This window comes from Poecile atricapillus, chromosome 5, assembly GCF_030490865.1.
Source record: "Poecile atricapillus isolate bPoeAtr1 chromosome 5, bPoeAtr1.hap1, whole genome shotgun sequence".
Classification (NCBI taxonomy): domain Eukaryota; kingdom Metazoa; phylum Chordata; class Aves; order Passeriformes; family Paridae; genus Poecile; species Poecile atricapillus.
The window spans coordinates 26,009,561-26,034,782 of record NC_081253.1 but is presented as its reverse complement, the minus strand read 5'-3'; the positions used below and the strand labels follow the sequence as shown (position 1 = coordinate 26,034,782).

The window sequence follows — 25,222 nt, the reverse complement described above, 5'->3', positions numbered from 1 at the left end:
CAGCATCTGCTTGCTCTGGTACCCAGTCCAACTTACAGTGCTGACAACCCACCATCAAAGGGCACCAGAGGGATGTTCATCCCGCAGCCTGGTGGCCAGATACAACCTTGGCTATGCAACTGATGGGACCATAGGGCCCTCTGAATTTGAGAGCAACAAAGAGAATATATTTCTTCTATTACTGGAAGCCCCTCCCCACCCCCATCATCTTCAAATGAGCACACTCAGTTCTGCAATCCTTCCAAAAGCAGAAATTCAACTCTGCCCAGTGCCAGAGAGATTTTGGGGAAGCTCTGCACCACACTAACCATTTAAGGTCAAACAGCTCATTAGCCAACCCAAACTAGCACTCAGAGAGGCCTCAGCCCACATCTCAGCCTGATTAAATGCCGTGCTAGATGCCTTAGAAAGTGCACGTGCATTTCTGGGGATGGCCTGGCTGGATCGGCACTCAGAAGCTGAGCTCCTGCGGTCTGCCCACACAGGCACCCTGCACGTGCTCCTGATGCCGGCGACTCCGGCTCGGGGTGTATTCCCACTCCTACTCCTTTCCAACACCCTCATAAGCCGCACATCTTTCCCCGGTCATCTGCGATGGGTCTGGCCATCCTCAACCCCGGGGACTCGAGCGCTAGAGGCTAGAGAGAGGCAGAGGGGTGCACAAATTGCGGGACAGGCGGGGAGGGGGGGTCCGGCAGCCACCGCCTGCGGGGCAGCCTCAGGCCGGGCCGCGGCTCGCCCGCAGCCCGACCACGGACACCCCGCACCGCCCCTCAGCGCACCGCGCTCTGCCACCGCCGCGCGCCTCGCCGCCCTCTTATATAGCGCCCTAAAAATAGCTCGCCGCGCGCCGCCTCGCGAGCCTCGGGGAAGGGGCGGGAGCAGCGCTGCCGGCCAATCGCCGCCGCCGTCGGCTCTGAGGCCCCGCCCCCCACGCATGGAGCGGCGCCGCCATTGGACCGCAGCGTCTTCAGGCGCGAGGCGGGCCCGCCCCTCCCGCCCCGCCGTTTACCCTACATGGCCACGCGCTGCCTGAGTGGGGCCGCGCGGCTGCGCGGGCGGTGGGGGCGGGCCGGGCTTGCTGAGGGAGGGTGAGAGGGAAGCGGGGAGGGAAGCGGCGTGAGGGGGGGCGGGATGTGGGATGTGGTGTCCCGAAAATAAAGAGGGGAGGGGGCGGCGGGGAGGGCGGTCGCGAGCGCGCATGGCCGCGGCGCGGGGCTGCGCGGAGCGCGGCGGGGACGTGCCCCGGTGCGGCGGCCGCGGGGTGCTCGGTGCGCGCCGGCGCCGCTCGTCCTCCTCGGCCCGGCCCCCGAACCTCGCTGTCCCTCCGCGCTGATCCTTTTTCTCTCTCTCTCTCTCTCTCTTTTTTTAAAGTGTGACTGAAACAAAACAAAGCCAAAGGGACGCTGGATCTATCATTGGTTGATTTTCCTCCTCCTTTTTTTTTTTATGACCAAAAACAACCCCCCACCCGAGCAAACAAACACACACAAAAGCAGAAAGAAAGGGTCTTGCTCAGCAGCAGCATGGATGTCTTGGCTAGTTATAGTATATTCCAGGAACTCCAGCTTGTCCACGACACCGGCTACTTCTCAGCTTTGCCATCCTTGGAGGAAAACTGGCAGCAGGTGAATCATTTAAATTACTCCTGTAAATCTCTTAAGCGCAGACAGTCGATGCATTGAGGCTGCATTTCTGACTTTATTTTATTTTTGTTCTTTAATTCAGGGTTGGGTGTTTTTGGTGGTTTTTTTTTTTTTTGTTATTTTTGGTTTTTTTTTCCGCGTGGGTAGACCTTTAAATCTCTGTATTTTTTACCGTGACAAACTGAGCAGTCCATTCAAATCTGTCTGCCTTCAGTCCTTTCGAGCACACCCGACAGTACCTGAGATCTGGTGGCATTCTTTAGGGTTTCGTTTTTATGATGACTACTATTTCTTTTATTATTGAGTTTAGATTTTTTGTTTTTTGCTTTTGTTTTGTTCTTTTAAACAAGCCTTCTCACTTCTAGCCAGTGCTGACAACTGGTAGCTGGTGGAAATGGAATAGATCATTCTTATTTTCAGGTAATTAGTATATGTCAATAAAAATCGTAGCTTAAGTCGGACGTGGAGGGTGGGCAGGTATGTGGAAGCATTAGCAAAAGCTTTAAGGCTAAGTTCAGTAACTAGGAATGTGACTTATTTTTCTTTTTTTTTTTTTTTCTTATTTTTTTCCCCCCCTTTTTTCTTGGAGGATGAGTAGAAACGCACACTTCTTGCTATCTTGAAACAATGACGCCTTAGGCTGGTTCCAGTAAACCAGTATGTTTTGAGGCACTGTAGGGCTAATATGCAGACAGAATAAGGATAAAGATGGAAATCAAGTATTATAAATGCATTAAAATGATGACTGGTAGCATGAATACAAGTTAGACCAAGGAGAAGAGTAGGTTACAGAGAAGAGCTGTATAAAATACAGTTGTGAACTATAAATAGTTATCAGCTGGGATATTGAGGGAAAAGGAAAGACTGCATTTTTTATGTATGACCAAACGTTGTGAGGTAGTCCTGTTTCTTGATGTGATTTTCTGGTGGAGGTGATACACCCCGTGAAATTCTGGAAACTGGTGTCTCTTTAAAAGAAAAAAAAACATCTGCTGGTGGGTAGAAATAGTGGAGTGTGGCTGGGATGACATGTGGTGCTATTGCAGCGCACGGACCCGTGGCACTATCAGTGTGAGAATAACGAGCCACTGGATTTCATCTTGCCAGCCTTTACCTGAGTCTTGGTTAGTGTAAGGGTAGCCCGTGTTAGGTCTCCAGTAAGTGACAGTTTTGAGATGTTCATTTCATTTTTCCTTAGAAGTGTGTAGGGGTAGGAATGTGGATGGCAGAGCTGGGGAGTATTCAGGCTGTAGCATTGTCAGCCAGCTGGACCGGGGCTGGATCTTCAAAGGTTTACCATAGTAAAATCATTTTGGCTTCAGCTTTGTATGTGTGTGCACACAAAGCAGAGGTTTATTGTCAGCTACAGGATGAACACATTCAGGGCTTATTTTGCAAAATGACCGAACCAACTTTGCTTTATCCTCCAAGGGGGAGGGGATGCTTTTTTGTTATTAATATTCAGTGCACACATCCATGATGGTCACATCTGCTTTCCTTTTATATTTTTAACACGCTAATTAAACTGAAGAGGTTAATATAATTTAATTTAAAAAAAATATTTCATAGTATTGTTGTTGGATCGGTTGCATATTACTAACAGTCCAAACAGTCCAAAGCAACATAGTGTGTTGACATAGCCAGCATGCTTCAGGCAGTGCTGCGAGTGATACTCTGTCTCCTTCTGCCTTCTTTTATGTGTGGAAGAGAAGCAGTTTGTTTTATACAGTAGCATGTACCTACCCAATCCCACTGTTACCATCGCAGAATTTAAAGTCATGCTCCTGGTTAAACCCCACTGATTCTCCACTATGCTTGAAAAGAGACGGTGTGAAAATAATTTGCTACGTTTTCCCTTATTTCCTCTCAAATCCTGCAACCAGTGCCCAATGTTTCATAATGTATCCTGTATTTACAGTTTGTTCCCCTGTTGCTGCCTGGACTCTCCTTGCAAACAACAGGCAGCAAAACTGATGTGTCAGTGGTGGGAGCAGCTGTGCAGAGACCATGCTGTTACACAAGCTTGGCAGACCCACTGACACAGAGACCCCATTTTGATTCTTCTAAATCACTTGCAATGTAATCAGGTCTTGGGGATTTACTTATTTTAGGCAAACTGTAGCAACTTTGAGGCAAAGAATGTGTGTGTTTCTAAAGTATCCTTTAAAACTAAAGTCTGTATTTGAGACTCCAGGGAAGAGAGCTGGCAGGGTAGTGACTGATCCCTATGGGATGTGTCATGAGTGGGAAACAGCAGCTTTAATTTTGAGTAAAAACACTTGAACAAGTCTTGCCTCTGCTCCACAGATGTTACAGAGGCTCCAGGGCAGTGCTTCTCTCAGCAGCAAAGCAGTGCCCCAAGAGATTACTTCAGTCTCTTGAAAAGGCAGGAGTTGATGGGGAAAATAGATGTGTGGGTTAAGAGCAAGCTTCTTTATTGTGTTGTGAGCTCCAGTTTTGTGATCAGCAGCTACTAGTGCATGATGTGCAGAGGCTAGTCAGTGCCAGGTCCTGCTCTGAGAAACTGCTTACTGTGATACCATGGAAGATGCACCTGCCCCACTGAAAATCAGAACATGCCTTGGTGTGAAAGCATTGACACAGTTCTGTCTTCCTTTTCTCCTGAGCCTGGCAAACAGTCTGGTAGCTGCTGGCTGAGGAATATACAGCTGGGCCAGTTGCTCGTATTTCGGATTGTGAAACACCCATTACTCACAGAGGGCACTGACAGCACAGGCAGGTTGCTAAATGCTTGCACACAGTCAGCTGATCTCTCATTTTTCCTTCCCACAGCAAGAGGAACGTGAGCAAGTTTGGTATCTGTGCTTTTGACAATTAGCATTGGAGCTGAATGAGTGCAACCCAGCAATATGTACAAAACAAACAGATTTTGTGTAGGAACAAATTGTCTCCTTTTGTGTAGGTTTCTGTTTTAAAAGGCAAAAATACAAAGAAACCCCTATTCCACCCTGGACATAGTTTGCATTGTGGAAGTGGAAATATCTGAAGTGGAAGCTGGAAATGAACCTGTGATGTGTTTGATGTTTTTTTAAAACACATGTTGGGAAGGGAGAGCTTGATTTTTAGGCAACAAAAGCTGAGCTCCTCTCTGAGCTTTGGGTGTACTCCTTCAGGCAAAACACTTTTGAGGGCAGGAGGATTTTTCTTGGAGTGGGGACATCAGAATCTAATGAGTAATCAATAGGACAATTTCATCAGGAGAGAGAACTTTGTTTAGCTTTGCCAGCAGTGTTGAGCCTCCGTGGCACTGAGGAGAGATTAAAGGAAGAAGTGGGCTGTGTGAATCGGGAAATGAGTCGTTTGCTCTAAGTCAGCTGGCTGGTACCTCGTGTTTCTGCCTGGTGCTTCATCCTGACTCTGATTGAACTGTCCTAGTTCTCTCTGTCCCTGTGAGCTGACTCTGCAGTTCAGGACCAGAGCGGGGGGAGATTTCAGCACCTGCATGGCCGCTGTGCTGCTGCAGGAGGACCTCTGGCCACATATGCCACTGCTCTGGGGTGGCTGTCTCATGTGGCATCCCTGAGATTGGAACCAGACTGCTGGGAGAGGCAGCACGAGGCTGAAGAGTGCCTCATTACTCTGCAGAGGAAGGAAGTGGGTAGGAGGCTGTTTTTGAGGGAGATAACTGAGGAGCATAGCCTGTGTAGCTGCACGTGGTCCCACTTTGTGTGCCAGGCTGCAGAGATGGGGAGAGCAGGGTTGAGAATTTTGAAGGGGTGAACATGGGACTTTACTCTGTTCTTCCTGTTGGGCCTTCACAATGTCATTTAGGGGGTCATTGAAAAATCAGGGTGGAGAAGACATCTTTTTTAATCAGAGAAGCCTTTTCCAAGGGGTGACATTTTCAACATCCCTATTGTCCTCCATAGGCCCCTTGATGGACGCAGAACTCACAGTCTTATTGTGAAGCAGGGGTCTGATCAGGAGATGTTTTGGGGCTGTTTTCATATTCATGAAGAGCGTAGGGCAGTCTCTAGCATGGTAGTTCCCATAATGTCAGAATATGGGAGCACAAAGAGCAGGTGGATGCACAGTCATCATGTGTAGTTGTTGCAGCTGTATAAAACTAGCAGGGTTTAGGTGCCAAACCCTCATTTATTCTGGAGGAGATAGCCTTTCCCACATGTGTCAGCAGGCAGCACAGGTCTAATTGGCTGGCAGAAGTGGAAATGGCATTATATTGTTTGCTGATAACCATTGGCTGATAACATTTCCTTTTGCCTTGACTGACCCAGCTGCTCTCAGCTGCAGCAAACAATGATCCTTTCAAGAAAGATGCACATTTCCTGTAAAGCATAGGATGGAGGAAGCCTTTGTATTTCTGTTGATCCTTTCATATAGCCTTCTTTGCCTGTTTTTAATCCATTCTTCAAGCCTCAGTTTCCCTCTTTCTGAAGTGACAGACAACAGCAATGTTAAGGCCTAATGGTTTTTGTGGAGTTATGAAGGCTGAGTATTGGCTCATTCTGGAAGGGGGCTTTGAGATCCCTGTGCTGTGTGAGAGCAGAGTATCCCAAGGTGACTAATCTAGCGGAATTTTTATATCTTAATGCTGACTTTTGCTTGGCAGATGGGGTCATTTTCAGGCCTATAGGAAAAATTTCCACTCCTACTGGAAAGGAATAAATCACACTGAAGAACATTCCTGCCTCCCCATCGTCTCCATTGTTCTAGTTTAATGGCATAGTTGGCCACTACATAAACTAAACCATCTCTTTTAATATTGCTATTTCATCTTGGTTCCAGTCACAGTGTAACACATTTCTTAAGTGCTTATAGTACATCATGCCTCTTGAGAATAACTTTCAGAAATGGTTGACTTCCAAGAACAGCCACATGTGTAATGCAGTGTATTTCAGACTCTGAACGCCACTCCATTTATACCTGCAGTCCCTCTGCTTGCTCCGTGTGCTGAAAGCATGCTCCTGTCACCTTGCAGAAAAAAATGGACAAAGAGAGGAAAGATAAACTTGAAACTGCTGTCTCTATTGTTACATGATTTCTTAATTATAGAATCGATTGTTAAAAGTGATTATTTCTTGGCATTCTGAAAGCATAGAGTCTCACAATCCATGTTATAGATCTTAAAATAGCAGATTATGTGAATGACTTGTATCAAGTGATTTTGAAATGGGGTAAATACCTTTAAGCAATGCACAATCATAATGTGGGTACTCAGCTGGAAAATATTTTCTCTTACTTGCTTGGGATGCTTAAATCTACCCTCCCCCAAGCCGGTACATTCCTGTATGTCCTACTGAATAGGCAGTGCATAAATTAGAGTAGGCTACATGAAAATCATGATACATAGCCAGTCTGCAGTGTGATAATTCCATGTAGAAATGGCAGGTTTTCAGTTCCAGATAGTAATTTCATACTTAAGCTCTCCAGGGTTGAGGGAAATGGTATCTTCTGGATATTGTTGGGGAATTTTTTGAGGCTTTATCAAATGATTCTCCACTGAGAAACATCCAGTGTGTTTTTTCTCCATTCTGAGTTAGGAAACATTATAGGGAAGCAAGAAGGAAGCTGGCTGCTTCTCTTTGATTGTAGCTGCATGCGAACGACCTTGATTGCAGCTGTCCTAATGAAGCAAAGGGATTTTGCTCACTGACTGAGCAATACTGCTGTTTAGTACATTAAGCAATGGGTTAGTAGTGGGTTGATCTCCTATCAAGTTTGTCACATTCTGCAAAGGGGAAGAAAAATTGTAGACTTTTGATCATCGTGCTCAAAACCTCAGTAAAAGTTACGCCCAGGCATTGCAATTGATGGTGGTTTTCTTTTTTGATGCTAAACGTGAATTTTTTGAGAATTAATAAAGGTGTTTTCAAGAGTAGTGCCGAGTTCCTGTTTCTGCTTCCCTGGACTCTCAAGTGCCTCCTGTCCATTCCCTACATCTACAATGGCCCCACCACTTCCAAACTCCTGGCAGCTCGAGGAGCTGGGAGTGCCATTTTTGTGATGTCTTTTAGACAGACGTTGCAGGAGTCACTCACCTGAATTACTGAATTTCTTCTCCCCACATGTCCTTTTTGTACTATGGGTGCTTCTGCATTGGTCAAAATTAGTGTGGATTCATTTGAACTACAGAGTTCAGCGGATTCTGTAGCAAGCAAACAAAACAAACCTGCCAGGAAAAGAGCCTCCTCCAAACATTGCCATTGTGAGTTAAGAAATTGTGCCTGGTTCCCAAGACACTGAGATTGTTTTTAAAGTCACAGACCTTTTTATTTTTTAATTTGATATTCTTTTATACTTTCTCTGCATTTGAGCCACTGAAGATTTGGTTTGTTGTCTTTTATTATCAAAAGAACCCCAAACAACCTCAGATTTCTAATTCTTATTCAATTCCAGCAGCATTAAGAAAATGGAAGTACTGTGGCATTTATAGGTGTGTACATCAGAAGAAGCTCATGTATTGCTTTGGTCATCAGGCTGTTTACCATTCCTGTTCTGGCAGCAGCTGGTGAGGAAGACTGCTTTGCTGCTCAGGTTGTTAGGCTGCCTGTGAGAGTAAGCTGCCTGTGAGTTCATGTTTCAGCCTTTATGCTCAAAGATAGTTAGACATCTTGGATTTAATCAGGACAAACCTGTGCTTTTCAGTTCTTCAGTTATAAGATGTGTTGGCAGCTTTTGTGTTCTGATCTGCTACTGTGGGGATTCCTGTTCTGGGTTTGTGGTGCTTGGGCACAGTGGCTGGGGCAAGGGAGGGTTGTGTGAGGCCATGGGGATGTGGGCAGCCAGCCCCTCTGCAGCTGTGGGCCCAGATCCTGCCACACCAGCCACCAGAGAAGTCCTTGGCGGGGTGTGGTGTTGCCTCTATGAAAAAAATCAAAAGAAGGTTCTGAAAGGTAAGCTTAAATACCCCTTCCCAGAGGTCTGGGTTGTCTTTGTGACAACCTGTGCGGGGCACTGATTTGACCCTTCTGAAGTTTCTAAAAGGGGTTGGAGTTGAGTGTAGGAAGGTTGGGCAGAAGGCATTTAATTTTTTTTTTCTTTTAAAGGTTTAATATATCAACTCTGATTAAGCTGCTCTGATGCTATTAATCCTTTTGAAGCAGGTACCCATCCACTCCCTCTTCTTGCGTGATCCTTTCCAATCCAAAGCATTTCCATTCAGTGCAACTGTATTCATTACATGTATTAGTTTCTGGAGAACTGTTAGGAGTTGTGTAGTACATACAACACACAGCAAAGAGTCCGAGTCATTTACGTAGAGACATTCATGTCATTTATGCTTGCTGAAGGCACACCAACCATACTTATTTGTTATAGTAGTTTTGAACATGATGCTTACAGGCAATGTATCACATCTCCTAATCCTCTTGTTATTTCCCAGTATTGTGGACCTGAGTGCAAAGCTGGAGTTTAAATCATACATGGGGTCAACAGCTCCTACTCTGCAAGGGATAGAGAAGTAGACAGTGACACAGGCAGGCTTGGGAGACAGCGTGATTTATGGGAAAGGATGCGAAGGAGAAGGACACTGGCTTGTGAGAGGCTCTTCTGAGACATTCCAATTAGAATCTTGATTTATAAATCCTGCCCTTTAAACCTGTAGCCTCAGAAGGTCAGTTTTAAAGGGATGCTGACATAGGGTTGATGTTTGACCATAAATGACCTTTGTAAGGTAGCATATTCTGAAAGAAACTGCAATCAATGGAAGTATCTCCACCTAGATAATCCAAAAAGCCTTGGAAACAGGGTTTGTGTTTTTTGGACAGGATCATCTGGCCCACCTTCTGCCATTGCAGCTCTATCACTGCAGCATTCTTCTGGTATAACTGAAGTGACTGGAAATCACAGTGAAAATAAATGTTTATTTAGATTGTGCAGTGAGGAGAAAGGCATGTGTCAGGACAAGTAAATTAGATTTAAAAAATGCTTTCACTACTACTAGGTGTTAGGCATTTGGTTTTAATCCTGTCTCTCGAGTGGGCAAAGTCCACTTCGATACATAAGGAAAGTTCTTGGGTTTTGAACATTTGCAATTTCTGCTGACTTGCCGTCAGCCCAGGAGGGAAATCAGCATTGTGCTGAATTGCTTTGTGCTAGTGGGGGTGAAGTAGGGGACTGCCTTTAATCGCCTGCCTTTGTTTTCCACCAGGGCTGGAAGGAAAACAAAGGTTCTAGTGATCAAAGGCCACGGTGAAAATTGTGCACTGGGTGGCAGAGTAGAAGGGGCATGAGAGGTACTCCTGTCTGCTTGCTTTTTACACCCAAAATGCACATCGCAGCACTTAGATGTGAGTCCCAGAATTGAGTCACTCTGTTGCTTGATTCAAGCCCTTACACATTACATCTTGGATGTGTGACATTTCAGTGGATAACATGTTGACTCAGAAATTAATATATATTCCAATAAAAGACTGGGCAAGAGTGTATTTCTTTCCTGAGAATGTTTGGTAGAAATCTTTCAGTGAGTTGTACTTCCTAGAATTTCCTGAGGGCCTGGCACTTTTCAGTGTGAGAGATTTAGTTTGGCTGACATCTTCTACTTTGTTGTCCATTTTAGCTTTTCATTTCAGGTCTTGTGCCCCTAAAAGTTGATTAATTTTTCCCAGCTATTAGCAATTTGGCTAGTCAAAGGTACCCAGACTTTATCCTGTGACTGTTGCACCTTTGGAGAACGGCATCCACAACACTGTGCGATGCCGTGGGCAGTTTCTGGATACTTCTGGACTCTTTGCCTGGGTGTCTGCTCTCCCTTCCTCAGAGAAGGGCCTGGCAAGGCCTGTTGATACACAAGATGAACAAAAGCAGTGCAGTCCCACGTGTTCCTTGTCTCCTTGCAGCTGTTGGTCTCCTTTGCTCAGCTGCTGCTGGTGAGATGCTCTGCTGGTTTGGAGTCGGTGCACTCGCCCTGCCTTGGCACCTCTGGCTTACTGCTGGATTCTCTGCTGGTTTGGAGTCGGTGCACTCGCCCTGCCTTGGCACCTCTGGCTTACTGCTGGATTCTGGATCTGAGGTGCCCCACATCCCTGGGTGCAGGGTGGGCTGAGTAGCTCAGGGGCTTTGTTCTTCTCCTGTGGCTGTGCAGTGGTTTGAAGTGTGCCAGCCCTGCAGAGCTTGCTACCTGCTTCAAGCTGGTGAAAAGTACTGAATAATTTTTGTTGGGGTTTTGTTTTTTCTTTTCTTTCTTTTTGCCTTCCCTGTCAGCCTGGAAAATTTGTGCTGCTTTGAAGAAAGCATTCTGCTCATCGGTAACCTACTACAGCTGCTGTGTGAGTAATTAAGTATAGAAAGGAGGAAGGCAGAGGGAAGAAGAAAGATGGGATCTAGTGTTTCATATGGAATGCATCAGGCCAGAAGTGGCTTTGTTTCTGACATGTGGATGGTGGAGAGGCTGTATTTGCTGCACAATGGAAAATCGGTGCCAGTGGAAAAATCCTCCCTCATTAGTGTCTAGATCAGATGGGGATGGACTTCAGAGTCTCTTGTTTTTCTTTTTAAATTTATCTGCATTTTAAGGTAATAAGGGAGAAGCAAAGAGCACTGGACTGATATGAGAATACAGCCCCTTTGGGTGAAATAGTTATTTTCTGGCTCCTCCTGATGTTGCTGTCCCAGTTAATTCTGGTGGTATCACAGTCCTCCCCCAGTTGTTCATAACCTATACCAGCACCTCAGAGTGGTTGTGGTCATCTGAAGGTTGCTGTACATCAGATTCTTACCAAGGTATGTGTTTCTTCTATTTGTTTTTGGGTTTTGATCTCTCAGGGTAGTGTTGAATTATGTTAGGCTTTCCTGCACAATTGAGGAAACTTAGAGCTTGGCTTTGGTGCTGAAAAAGGTGGTTCTGATGTAAGCAGAAGTCTCTGAGAGTTGGGGTTCTAAGAAACCTGTGAAAGAGTGGTGGGGGGTTAAGTCAAATAGGGAGAGTAAGGCATCTTTCTGTCTGGTCAGACCAGAGGAAGAAAGCACTTAGAGTTTTGGAGGTCTCCAGTATCTTGGAGGGCAAGCCAGACTGCTTTAAGTGATGCAACTCAGTGAAAGAGCTTGTAAGGTGCATTTCTTTCAGGGTTGAGAATTTCAGGATGTCACCTGGAGTAGTTTCCTACTTTCTACTGCAGGGAAACACTGTAGACTTCTCTTACTTCTCAGGTACTTCTCTTACCTTTCCTGTGTTTTAAAATGCAAAGAAAGATTCTTGTAGGCAATCTTTGAAAACAGAACAACTTGGTTACACATGAGGAGCTTTTTTAGAAGGAACGAGTCAGTTAACGTCAGGGGGAGCTTTGGTGCTTGTTATGTTGATTACAGGTTGAAACCTTCCAGACACAGGCTAAAACACCTGTCTCCAGTGCCTCCTGGATGAAGCTGTGAGCTTGAATAAAGTCCCCTCAGAATCTGGGGTGATTTGGGGGTTTAAAAGGTGATATGAGGACCTTGGCACCACACTGTACTTCTGAGTTGGCTGCAAAGCTCATGCTTTCTTTTCAGGCAGCCATGATTTTCTGTTCACTCAAGACAGCTTTCTGTTTTCTGGGAGTGATTCTTTTATTAGTCTTTCTTGGACGCTGGCAAATAAGTTTCAGGATGCCCAGTTTAAACACTTTTTACTGAGTATGCCTAACTTGTCTTGGGCTGAATTCTTGGGGTTTGTTTAAAACATGATTAAACCCCAGTAGTGTGATTCCACTGCGGAGTTACTTTCTGGTGTGAGAGACTTGTAGACAGGTGACTGTCTGGTTGACTTCCTAGCATTGTTTCTGAGTGCTGAGAAGAATGCCAGTAGGTGCACACAGCTCTACAAAGGCTGCACTGAGATTTCTTTTTCTCACGTGAGAAGTGCATTTCTTATAAGAATACATTTGAGGGAGAGCAAGGGAAGCAAGGCGTGGGTGGTTTCTTACTCCCAAATACCTCTAGTGTATGTGATTCCAAGTCCCGAGTGCCCTAGCTGCACACTGAGTGGATGCTCTAGGTTGAAGGCTTGTCCTCACTGGGACTGTCTCATGTGAATTATGAGAGCTATGCCTTATACCATTCAGTCAGTTTTGTTTGAGCAAGCTATATCTCTGGTCAGGCGATGTTCCAATATGGTGTAAGGTGGGAATTTATGTCTCATTTCCATTTCTTTAAGTAGAAAAGGTCAAGGAGACTTTTGGCATTCAGTTCTGAATGGTTTTTCTCTTTGTAAATGGAAAGAATAGTATCCACATCACACTGGGGATTTCAGATCAGTCAGTGAGTGCAGATCTGCCGAAGTTACAGTGAATTTATGCTGGCCCAGTGTCCACAAAGTCACTCAACACCTTTCAGGAGAATAGTCTATACAAATCCCAGATCTTGTCAGGATGTGGACTAAATATCAGGATGTGGGCAGAAAACAGCACACCCATGTTAATGATTCGATTAAAACAATCTTGTTGCTCTATAGCTCTCATAAATGTATTTTCACTGGTGTTGGGGAGGAGATATTCTCAAGTGCTGTAAAGCAAGAGTACGTTTTTAAAAATGTTGCACAACAGGCCACTGAGTTGTGCTGTAGCTATATTGACTTACTCTGTTTTATAGTGTGCATGGCCCTAGGCATCCTATAAATACCATTTCTCCCTCGACCTTCAGCTAATAAATAATGGAAACTGTACAGAAAGAAATTTTCTTTCCATGAAGGAATGAGAGGTCCTGAGCTGCCCTCTATAAAACTGAGGGTGAAGCATGATTTGTTTTCACTGGTTTTATAAATGAAGAAAATGTGGGTGTGGGAAGGAACTAGAAGATGTTTCTAAGAGCTAAATGTGGCCTCCCCAACAGTGCAAGGTAGGATAATGTCTGGTGTAGGCACAGCTTCCCCCAGGACAGTCATACCCATCTGTGAAATGATGACAGGTGAGAGAGGTCTCTTGAAAGTCTCAATGCATGGATAGAAGCGAGGTTCCCATTCTGATTTACCCTCAGACTTTCATACCTAACAGTGGAAACCAACCTGAAAGCGGTTATAAATGAGTGTTCAAGGGAGCTTTTTGTGCACTTCAGTGAACCATGTCATCCAGAGGTGAGACTAAATTATCAGAGTGGCCTTTTTTGACATTAAAATTCACTTCTGTACACAAGTCCTCTTTGAGGCCTTTTTGCTCTGTTTTACTGATGTTGAAATGCTGTAGTATAAACGCGAGTCATGAAGGTCCCTCTTTGTGCACATATGGATGGCCACACAGGTTTCATTTTGAGAATCTGTCACATGTGTATTGTGTGTCAGGTTGGAAACACATCTCAGAGGAGAGACCAGGTTCATGGAAGTGGGGTCTTCCTCCTCTGGCTGGAATGCAATGTGAGTCTGTGTTGTGTTGTGTTGTGTTGTGTTGTGTTGTGTTGTGTTGTGTTGTGTTGTGTTGTGTTGTGTTGTGTTGTGTTGTGTTGTGTTGTGTCATGTTATGTCATGGGGGAAAAGGGCACATTTGTGCTGCAGCTTGGTCTCTAAGGTTAGGGAAGGGTCAGAGAAGACCTTGTGTTCAGCAAGTGGGTTTTAATAACTAATTTTGAAGGCAAATGAGGTTCAAGAGCAGGGTGCACATGACGAAAAACATTTTTGGTCTCTGTTTTCATCCAGCAGCAATAAACTGCATATAAGCAGATTTGGCCCAGAAACAAACAAACAAATTCTGGAAATTGGCACTGTTAGATAATGAAATTCTGCCCAGGTGCCATTTCTTAATGTGTGCCTCAGTGGTGCTTTCCAGTGTCCTTTGAAATCCACCTGGTGTGAAGCCTTGTATTCCTTGGAAGCCTGTGCTAAAACCTAATTTAGGGGAGGAATATTTAACAGACTTGTCTTTTGCTGCCCAAGTCTTTTCCCTCCCATATTCTCTCTATTCTCCATGAGCAAGTCCGTTGCTCTGTTTGGATTCACCGTGTTCGTAGTTGCACAAAGCTGTGATGCTTTACCCCACCTTCATCCGTATTACCTATTTCATGGATTTTTTAATCTAAATGTGAAATGAGACCCCTGTTCATTGACTGGAGATTACAACTCTGACTGCAGAACAGATGCGACAAATACTAATAAAGGTGCATGTCCCTTTGAATTTTGTCATACTTTCCATCTCTCTGTTCCCTCCAGTTTTCCTGTGTATCAGATGTTTAGAATGTGTCCTCAAAGCTATATTGGCCTTCTCTGTGCCTTATCTGTTCTAGAACTCTTGTCAGCCTTACTGGATCTCTGCTTTGTGTTAGGTGTTCATGTTGTATTGCTGTTTCTTCCATAAATGCATTAATTTGTGTTTTTCCAAATTCAGTCTCAAGGATTTATTTCCTGCCACTATGTGGTTTTCTTTATAAACTGCCTCTTTCTGCTGGCATCACAGAAAAATGTAGTATTTCGTCCTTAAGCTCTTTTCCCTGCTTTTCTTCACAATCAGAGCTTTTTATGAGTTTCCTTAGTTTTCCAATTTGTTTTTATTAAGCATGTTTTTATAACAAGGGCTGTGATCCATCAGAGTAAAGGGAAACAAAAAAAAATGATGCCAAATTTGTGTTTGTTTGTTTAATGAAACAGACATTAAATGGGATGAAGTCAAATTGGTGTTGATGACTTGATGGTAGCTGGTTCTAAGTGCTGGCTTTTTACAGTGAGTCATGAAAGATCTCAGCATTTCAAAGAGCCTAAAAGCACAAATATAGCTGTGGGGTGGTATTAGTATTAGGAGAAGTTGTTAGGGCTGCTGTGCATTGTTGACCTTGTTTTGGGGAAAAGTATCTGTATGCTGGTTAGTTAGTTAAACACCACTGGCTTTGTGGTTGATGGATGTGAAACAGTGGTTAACCTGGACCACAGTTAAAGAGTAAAGGCCCCTTGAATTTGGGTGCCCACCCAGTACACCTCTACCCTTCTCTTCACAGAATCACAGACTGGGTAAGATTGGAAGGGCCCACAGTCTGTCATCTGGTGTAATCCAGGGTCATTCTGGATCACATAGCACAGGATTGTGTCTGGGTGGCTCTTGAATATCTCCAGTGAGGGAGACTCCACAACCTTGAGCTCCCTCAGCCTTTCCTGATAATAGAGGTGCTCCAGTTCCTTGATCATCTTTGTTGTCATCCTCTGGACTCGCTTCAGGAGCTCCATGACTCTCCTGAGCTGAGGAGCCCAGACCTGGACACAACACTTCAGATGTGCCTCACCAGGGCTGAGCAGAGGAGCAGGATCACCTCCCTCGACCTGCTGGCAATGCTCTTCCTAACGCACCCCAGGATCCCATCGGCCTTCTTGGCCACAGGGGCTCACTGATGGCTCAGGGACAGCTTAATGTCCACCAGGATCCCCAGGTCCTTTCCACAGAGCTGCTCCAGCAGGCAATCCCCATCCTGTGCTGGTGCATGGGGCTGTTCCTTCCCAGGTGAAGTTGTTCTCAAGTTCAGGACCCTGCATTTGCCTTTGTTGAACTTCTGATTGTTCTTTGCTGCCCACCTCTCCAGCTTGTCGAGGTCCTTTCAAGGGCTGCACAGCTCTTCAGAAAGGGAGTTGCTCCAACGTGGACAGGAAGCAGCCTGCCTGAAATGCTGTGTGGTCAGTAATGGGGTCCCTCTGTTGTCCCTCTGGAGGCTCCTCCCACTCTGCCACTATCCGCTGTAGTGGCCTTGAGCAGTGTGGCTCCATGCACTGTAGAAGAGGATTTGCCAAAGCCCCCCACGTAAGGCAGAGGAGCCTGCCTGAGCCAGGGGAGGGATAGAAGGGGAACACACAAACCTCAGCTGCACTAGACTGTGAGGTGCTCTCCATTTGCAGGTTGGGACACCCTGGACTCTGGGCCTTCCTGCTGTGTTTGTCCATGAACTGTGCTGCTTAACCATCTCTGCTCCTTTGAGTCAGACTGAGCTGCTTGCATGACAAATATTTTCCTGGCATTTCAGAAGATGGGTGATTCCCTTTCCTTCCTGTGCAGAGGGAAGCTGCTGGCTCCATGCAGGGTCTGCTGGGGTTATAACAAAACAGTGGGGCCTCGTCAAATAGCAGTGTGGCACACAGCTGGCTGCAGGCTGTGGGGCTCTCTGGGTTCTTGCTTCATTCTGCTTCTGTGAAAACTTCTCTCAGAAACTGTAATCTACCCCCCTCCTAATTCAAAAAGCTCTTAAGCTGTGGGTATCTGTGAGAGATTTTTGTGTGGAACATGAGGACTGTGAAAAAACAGGTCCTAAACCAAGTGCCAACCATTGCTAATGATTCTGCAGACCAGCATGTAAAAAGCCAAATGTTTTAACAGAAATTGAGGAGTGAAAACAAAGGACCTGCTACAATGAGACATCACATGGTACCATCCTTATGACTTGATCATGTGATTGCACTGTCTACATCCTGGGTGTATTTTTTCATCTAATGACTTCCCTGAAAGAGTTGAATATGCAGAAAATTCACTGTTCTCCATGATGCTAATCAGAACAAAAGTTGAAGTTCAGAAATAAAATGACAAAATTGTGGGAATGCAGTTCTCTCTGCCTAACTCTTACTTCAGTACCAGAACTGTGCTGGCAAGTTTGAGCAGTCTGTAGCAACAAAAATCCTTAGCAGTACCCCAATAAGTCAGAGAACCTGACACCTAGTCTTGGAAGCAAAACTTGCAAGTTGCCTTTTTGAAGATCAAATTTTCCAAGATCAACGACAGAGCTGTTTCAGCAGAGAAAAATACATGCCCTTTCATCCAAGATACGGAGGTTTAGAGCATTCAGATATCTGTTTGATTTGATGGTTGGGCTTTGAACAGATAGGATGCTTCACAGCCATTGTCCTCAGAAAGCAGAGAATCTGTAGCATGCCGATTTTATAGGCTGGGAAACTGGGACACCCAAGCTCTCAGTTGTTGGAGAGAGGAAGTCAAGAGCAGAGCTTGAAAATGATACTAGCTCCCTGATCTCCATTTTAATTAAATTATTTCTTTAATTGTCTTCCCTGGCAGTTTGACTGGTGGAATGTGGTCTGGCAGAGGAATTTTTGGCTGCAAAGTTTACAGGAGTATTTTTCTGGGCCAGATCCTTGCTCAGTGTAAATTAAGATGACTCCACTAGCTACGATTATGGCCCCAGCTATTTACTCCTCCCTCTGAGAATCTGGCCCTGCTGTGCGGACAGTGGGCAGTGTCATATAATTTGTTCTTTTTAATTTTAGTCTGTCTAGACACTTCTGCAGCACCCCTTTCTGGAAGAACTTTGTGCCAGCAGCTCTGAAGCAGCACCACACTTCTCTGGTGAGAAAAGCTTACCAGACACAATGTGGAGGTGGGCTGGTGTGCTCAACTCAGCATTTTTAACCTTCTTGGTATATGGTTTGGACTTGATGGTCTCAGTGTTTTTTGGTGGAGAGGTGGCAGAGGGAGAGAATAGCAGGTTTTCTTCCCAGTGAAGAGGGAGTGAGTCTGTCGTTTTCTGGTTTTGATGATGTGATGTCCCATATGAGTGCTGGAGAAATGTGGCTGGTGCAGATGCACCATTTCTGTGGTAGGGATTTTTTTCCGGCAGTGGGTGAGACCTGTCTCACCTTCTTGTAGGTAAGAAGGTCTTTCTCGTGGTTTTAAGGGCTATTTGCTGATCTTTTGCTTATTGTTAGTCAGTTCTTCCTCCCATGCCATTATAACACTTAGTCTTTAGCTTCTCTGATATATTTTCTCCCAGTCTGAGTTACCTGGCCTATAGGGGTGATACCTCTCTAGCTTTCTGCAAATTTGTCACCAGGCACACACAGGACCTAGTTTTTACAAAATTCTCAGATTTGTTGGCTGTGGTTAAGCAGGTGATAGGCTAGGACTGTTTTTCTTCACCTTCCCGTTCTCTTCCCATTCCCAAATTACCAGGCCTGTCTGTAAATGTGTTCGTCAAGAGCCAAACACAGAAAGGCCATGATTCTGGCTGGGGCTCAGGAGCAGCAGCAAGATATATGTATGTATGTATCTATATAGAGAGATATGCCTTTTTGCTACTAATATTTCTGTTTGAATCCAAATGCACTTAATTGCTAATTCTCATAATAATTTTTAAAAAATTGCTAACCATTAAGTCCTGCCTTCTGTTGTTAACCACCTACATTTGTGTCTATACCCAGCCCCCACAATGGAGTGTATTCATGGCTGCAGAAACAAAAGCCTAAAGATAGAGATCCTAAGTTGTTAAAAACAAAATTTATTTTTGAGAAAACCATAAAGCACATACTATTTCTAGGATTCCACCCGAGCTTGATCAATACTAGTGAAGCAGAAAAACTAAAAAAGCAGCTCCCAAAAAAGCAGCTTCCATGAAAATGGGTAAGAGATTCTTTGTGCAGGCTTAATGATTTTGAGAGACGTTTCCCCTGTGAATTGTTGTAGGAGTTTTCACCCCTTCCCCCACTCTCAGCTGAGGCAAGAACATATGACTATCCTCACGTAAGGCAGTGCAGTGTTAATAATGCTGCTGTATTGATCAAATTGGGCTGCTTTCTCACCAGGGACATCTCAGAGGATTTATTCTGACTCCTAAGGCTGTGCCTCCTAAAGTGCGTTTTCCAAGCCTTTCACTAGGCAAAGGGTGTGCTGTGCTTGTTGTCTAAGCCTGCAGGAGCAACATTTTCAAAAGATTACATGGTGTCCCGTCATCCACTGCCTCTATCACTGCTTCTCACAGGGCTCCCACCTCACTCCCACTCACAGCTGGATGTGGCTCAAGTTCAAAATTGCATTATGGCAAGAGCCAGTTGTTTGCCCTTGGAGAGCACCTGGAGGAGCAGCCACTGGTTGCTGGAATGTGGATAAACACGGGGTGCCAGGAACAGGAGAGGCTTCCTCTTTGCTTAGAAAGTGAGAAAAACCTCAGTAAGAAAGCAGCACAGAAGGGAAAACATGTGCAGGATGGTTTTATTTCTCCTCCTGTGCCCTCAGCTGATATTCATGACCTTGTTAAAAAGATCAGACTGCTTCAGAGACTGCACGTGGTCATTTTTAAGTGTAGGGAGAAACCAAATGTGGCTTTTATTTTTCCATCTGATAAATTGCCAATTGCAGGTTTTACTTACAGAACACTCTGAGTAGTCTGAGAAGAACACTATCACCTTGATATTATATTTATGAGTAAAAATGATATGAGGCATAGAAAGCTCTTAGCTCACATGTAAAGAGGACTTTTAATGCAGTTTTTGCTTCCAGGAATGCATCATTACTTGTGGCAGAGAAGGGACATATTAGCAAGCTTGACAGGAGGACTAAAATGCCTAGGGGTACTCGGGGGCTTGGAGGAGCAATTTGATACCATGCTTCTTTGACAGGTGTCAGGAGCGTGGTGCTGGGTAGTGATGGGACATCTGCAGAGCAGGGAAGGGTTAGAGGCACTTGAAACGGAGGAAATCCCTTGAAGCTTGCTGTTGTGATGGTCAGAGCACCCCCAAGGTGCTCTGAATAGAGCCCACATGTTCAGAATTGCTGCGAGGTATCCTGCTGGGGCTCAATAGTGACAACCAGGTCACAAGTCATGCCTGAAAAATTATCCTGGATGCACAGGCTGCCAGTAGTGCTGGTTATAGCTAAAGAAACACAGTTTGAGTGTGTTAGGGTCTCTCTCTGAGTCCCAGTTCCTGGACTGCAGGATCTGAAGCAGATCCATCCAGGAGCCTAGGCCACCACAAGGCATTGGGGCATTCCCTTGAGCTGATGCCGTGCAGCTGCTTGGGAGGTGCAACTGCTTGGGAAGCTAAGGACTTGAGAAGCAGAGCTGGCTGGAGGTGAAGCAGCAGAGTACTCACAGGAATGTCCTTGCGAAGCAAAGACTCAGCCTGTGGCTGCCATAAAGGCTACCTTTGTATGTTTATAACCAAAATAGAATTGCAATTCTTGAAAGCTGTAATTTGTACTTGGAGGAACATAATGTTTATGTTTGCAGTTGCAGGGATTGTACCAAAGCATGGTGACAGAGTTCTGCAGTGTTTGGGATGACAAGAGCTGGTAGCAGACTCCACCTTTGAGGGCTACTAAAAACCAGCTTTAGTTAAACAGTGTTAATGATAAACAAAATGCCAGGAAGGATTGGTTGTACCATGAGAGGACCCCTGTCCTGTAGGTGGAGAGGCTGTCCTTCCTTAGTTCCCACCCATCCCCTTCCTGCAAGCCATGCCAAGGAATCTGGCCGTGGTCTTCCAAGCCATGACATTGGAGACTTCCATCACATCTTAGACAATAGAGGGAAGGAGTGATATAAAGCCAACCCATAAAGTCAGGCTTATCTTGGGAGATGCTGTATGGACTTCAGTAGACTGGAAAAGGGAAACTGGGGAAAATAGGATACTTAAGGTAAACTAGCTACATTTTTTTAAATATCTGAGTTGGAAATATGCCAGATAACATGTCCACTGCTGGGCTTATAATGACTACAATATGTTTCCTCTTTTCTTTGTTGGTAAGTGGGTTTTGTTTTCTTTTTGGAGCATGGTGGGGGACTGCAGTTCTCTGCAATGCATTTTCAGTACTGAGCTGGAGCTTTCTGTCGTGGCTTAGTGGGTAATGCTGTAGTGCTGTGAACATGACATCTTCCAATTCCTGGCATCATCATTTGGGCCTTTTCCTCTTAGGGAAAGATGAAATGTTGAGTTTCATTAGGTTTGCTCAAGGAGGATACTTAAGGATGGGGCTGGAAAGCTGAAAGCCTCACAGAGAGCCTCTCAGCAGTGTGAGTACAGGCAGAAGGGATGCCAAGAGCCTTGCCAGTGGAGAGATGCCTTCCTGTGGTATCACCTCTGCAACTTGGTGCTGAGTGTCGTGCTCACTGATGCACCTGGAATTAATTTGGGAACCCTTCCAATTAATTTTAGGGGGAAAGGTGCCAACACAAACAAGTCAGGGTCTGGTGTTTTTCACAGTATTCTCCAATACATTTCCAAGGATATTTTTCCAGGAGAAACAGAAGGTTTAAAAGAGAACCTGAGAAGGGACAGTGACTTGCCTTGACTATGAGGCTGTTGCCCAAGTAAAGTGTTGCTGAGGAAATGCAGTGTGAATAAAGAAGGGGACAGCTGATAGGAAAAGCGAGGTTGAAAATTAGAGCCTCTCTGAGGTCCTGGAGGCAGAACAGGTTTCTAAGAAGGGCTTAAACAGTTTCTGTCCCATCCTTGTCCTTCAGGAAGTATAGACCTTCTCTTAACCTGTTACTACTGATGCTTTGTCACAGCACCCAGCCTCTGCTTTTCAACAGCCTACTTAGAGTAACAAAATACCACCTCTTGGGTCTTTCTGCATGGTAGTCTCTGTGGACTGCTGCAGTATGCAGGTCTTATGAAATTATGTCACAATGGCTTATCATATAGTGACAAAATATAGGCTTGTGCATAGAAACATCTTGAATTAACCCTGGTGGTTTCTTGGATGCTGGGAAGTCATCCTATCTTCCAGGAATGCCAAAATATTGCATTCCTTCTAGACTATTTTCTGGCTGCTTTGCTATTAATAACTTTGTCCTGAAATAGCACTTTCATATTGCAGCATATTAAAATCATAACAACGGGGTGGGTGTCCACAGTCAACAGACTGAAGAAAGTGAGCCAGTGTGTGAGCTGTGGTTGTGTCAATTGGCTCACAGAGGTGTGCTGACTCTGAGCAGCTAGGGTCTGACCTGCTGAGCTTTCTCAAGTCAACAAATGGCAGGGCTCTTAACAGGATCTCCTGGCTTCCCATGCCATGTGCAGCCAGTACTGTATGGCCTGCTGGGAGCTGACATGAGGCTGATCTGTGATCCTCTCACAGGGAGTGAGCAGTGCCTCGTCCAGTTCTGACAGCGCACCTTGTGCTGCTAATGATATCCACAAAAAGCTGTGCCAGATCTCCTCTCTTTTTTTTTTTATCTAATGCATTTTGAGGATACAGATCTCAGATGCCTGTGAGCAGCTGCCTGAGTTGCTGCTGAGCATTTGAGCCAATACTGGCAGGCTCTTAACCAATGTTCTCTCACAGATTGCTGTTAAAGAGGACTATGCTGCTTTTATCAGGGTGTGTAACAGCCTGAGTCCACTGCCTGTGAGATTTTGAGGTTGATCAAAATCCCTGGTGGCTAAGGGTTTTGGAACAAGAGCCTTGGCAGAACAGTGTAGAAATGAAGAGCAGTGGAAAAACACCTTTGACTGTAACGTAGCATCCTTTGGAAGGCACCTGGCTTTACAGGGAGATGCACATTTACTTGCAATGGGACATTCAAGCACGGAAGATGTTGTTTCTGTGCACAGATGATGAAAACTCTGGCCTAGAAGTGGCAGAATCAACTCTGTGAACACCTCATATAGATGACCCAAACTTTAAAAAAAGAGAGATAGAGAAAAGAAACAAATCCAAGCATCAGGATGTCTGAGAGTTGTTGTTTTTAAATTCTTCCTATTTTCCCATTTAGGTCACACTGTCCCTAATAAAGTAGACGAGATTTGAAATAGAAAATAACCATCTCCAGCCATCAAAAAACATGTCAAATTCCGTTTAATGTACGCCACAGAGTTAAGTGGTGCTAATCAAGAGCAGCATTTCATGGATTTTGAGTGTTGGCAAGGTCCCCAGCTGATGTAAACAGGAACCATGAAATCAGGGCTGCTCTGTGCTGATTTACCCCAACTGAGAATCCGGTTGTGCTTCCCATCACTTTGTTTCAAGTCAGAATTTTTTTTCTTGGTGCAACAGCAAAACTCAAGTCTGTTGTCTTCTCTTTTCCTTGCCCAGATTGGCATATTTATCACAGTAGCACACGCATCTTCTTGCTCTTGTAAGATAACAAATTGCCCAAATGATTAAAAAGAAATCAAAGAAAAAAAGCAGCAAATGGCTTTTTGTAAATACACTTGGACAGTTGCTGTGCTTCCAATAAAGTCTAAACTTCAGCCAAACAGCCCACTGCCCCCCACATGGCTGGAGGCAGGCTTTGGTCCTATATGTTTATTATCATTTAGAAATTGTATAAATGCTCTTTTATTCTTTTTTGTTCTGCCCTTATTCTACAACACATTCTCCTCCTGCTTCCTGTTTCCCAGACAGGTCCCCACCTCTTCCTCCCCACAGCCAAAAATAATACAAAAGGGAACATACAAAAGATTTTTTGAGCCCTGAGATGTGATAATGAATGGGCATCATGTGCAGGGTAGACACCGTCGTCCCAGCACAAAAATGTTGATCATCCAAAGTCAGGATGAGGAATTGCACATTTTGGGTTAGGAATTCAGTGTTATGCATCCTCTAGTTTAATATGTTTTTAGGTCAGAGCAGATGAGATGACTCACAACCCAGGACTCTTATGAAGCGTTCCACATATTGAGTGTATTGATCACATCTCTTCTCCAGGTTTGGTTTAATAAGCTAATTGTGACAGACTGTGCTTATGAATGCGCTGCTGCCTGAGAGTGCGCAAACACAACTGCTGTGTACGTTTGTGTCAGCTGTTGAGTAAGAAATGTTCAGATAGCTCTGGATGTTAATAAAATGTCTCTAAAGAATACATTTTTTCATTCATGAACCTAACCAGAGTAATTACAAGGAATCCAATTCTGCTATGTAACCCCCCCCACAATACTTTCTAAGGATGAATCTTAATTGAGGATTCAGACCTAAAATATTGCTCTGCTTTGTACATTCCACAGTCGTCAGCATTTGCTCTTGCGTATCCATTTCCTGTGAGAAGTTTACCATGCTCTGGGGCATGCTTTGAACCTGATCCTTTGATTTCAGTGGGAGCTAGGACTGACAATTCAAGGAGCTAATTGTGCTTTTTTGCTGTTTATAAAGCAAAACCAAAGCTGCTTCCAAACTGGGCAACAACAGGTTAAATACAGGCTTGATGAAGTTTGGAGAAAAGTTTGCAGTGAGGGCCACTAGCCAGCTCACTCAAAGCCATCCGAGGTTGTTATATAAATAAATGCTCTCTTCAGAAACATTTTGAAGCACTCTTACTTTATATATAATTTTTCAAATGGTCATTGTATGGCTACTTGCTGTCTTGACTGTATGGCAGCATGCAGGGTATGTGGTGGTGTACAAGCACACATGGCTTTTATTATATTTTGATACTAGCACAATGGACTGCTTGCACTTTTGAATTCTTGATTTGGCTATCCTTAATCCTTTGCTGACATTGATGCTATTTTTTGTTGTTGTGACTGGTCACAGATATTTTTTCTGTCTTTATTAAACGGTCAAAAAATAACAAAAGCCCTCCAAAGCCCTGGTTCAGTGTTTGCAGATTTCTTTCATCCTTTTTTTTTCTTTCTATCTAGATGCCTATCAAATTCAGCCACGCTTAGCTGCAGCCCTTTGTTCGGTATCTCATAACCAGTGCACTGACATTCTCTATGCTTAAGGCCCAAATACCACAGATTTTTAGGGGAAAAAAATTGGCTTATCTGTTCGAAAGAATATTTGTTAGATAAAGATGTATTTCATTATCACCAAGTTAGGGAACAAAGCCTTATTTTAACTCCTTGGCTAGACTTAGAGGTTCTGACTTTTTTTCTATTTGAGACATTTGTTACCACCATTTCTGCTGGTGAAAATTGGTAATTTATGGTAAAGCTGATTTTGACCTTTGATCTTTAGAGTCTGATTAAAATCTTTGATAACCCTGGTTACATCGTG

At 44.5% G+C, this 25,222-nt stretch overlaps 1 protein-coding gene across 1 annotated transcript in view; it reads left to right on the top strand.

Annotated features, from left to right (window-relative positions):
- The first annotated feature begins 1,067 nt into the window (after positions 1 to 1,067).
- KLF7 (KLF transcription factor 7) overlaps positions 1,068 to 25,222 on the top strand; it is a 40,008-nt gene continuing 15,853 nt past the window's right edge. The window contains exons 1-2 of the mRNA XM_058840511.1: positions 1,068 to 1,091; positions 1,375 to 1,628. Of these exons, the coding sequence (XP_058696494.1) occupies positions 1,527 to 1,628 (102 nt within the window). The 5' untranslated portion in view covers positions 1,068 to 1,091; positions 1,375 to 1,526. The remainder of the gene's footprint in view (positions 1,092 to 1,374; positions 1,629 to 25,222) is intronic.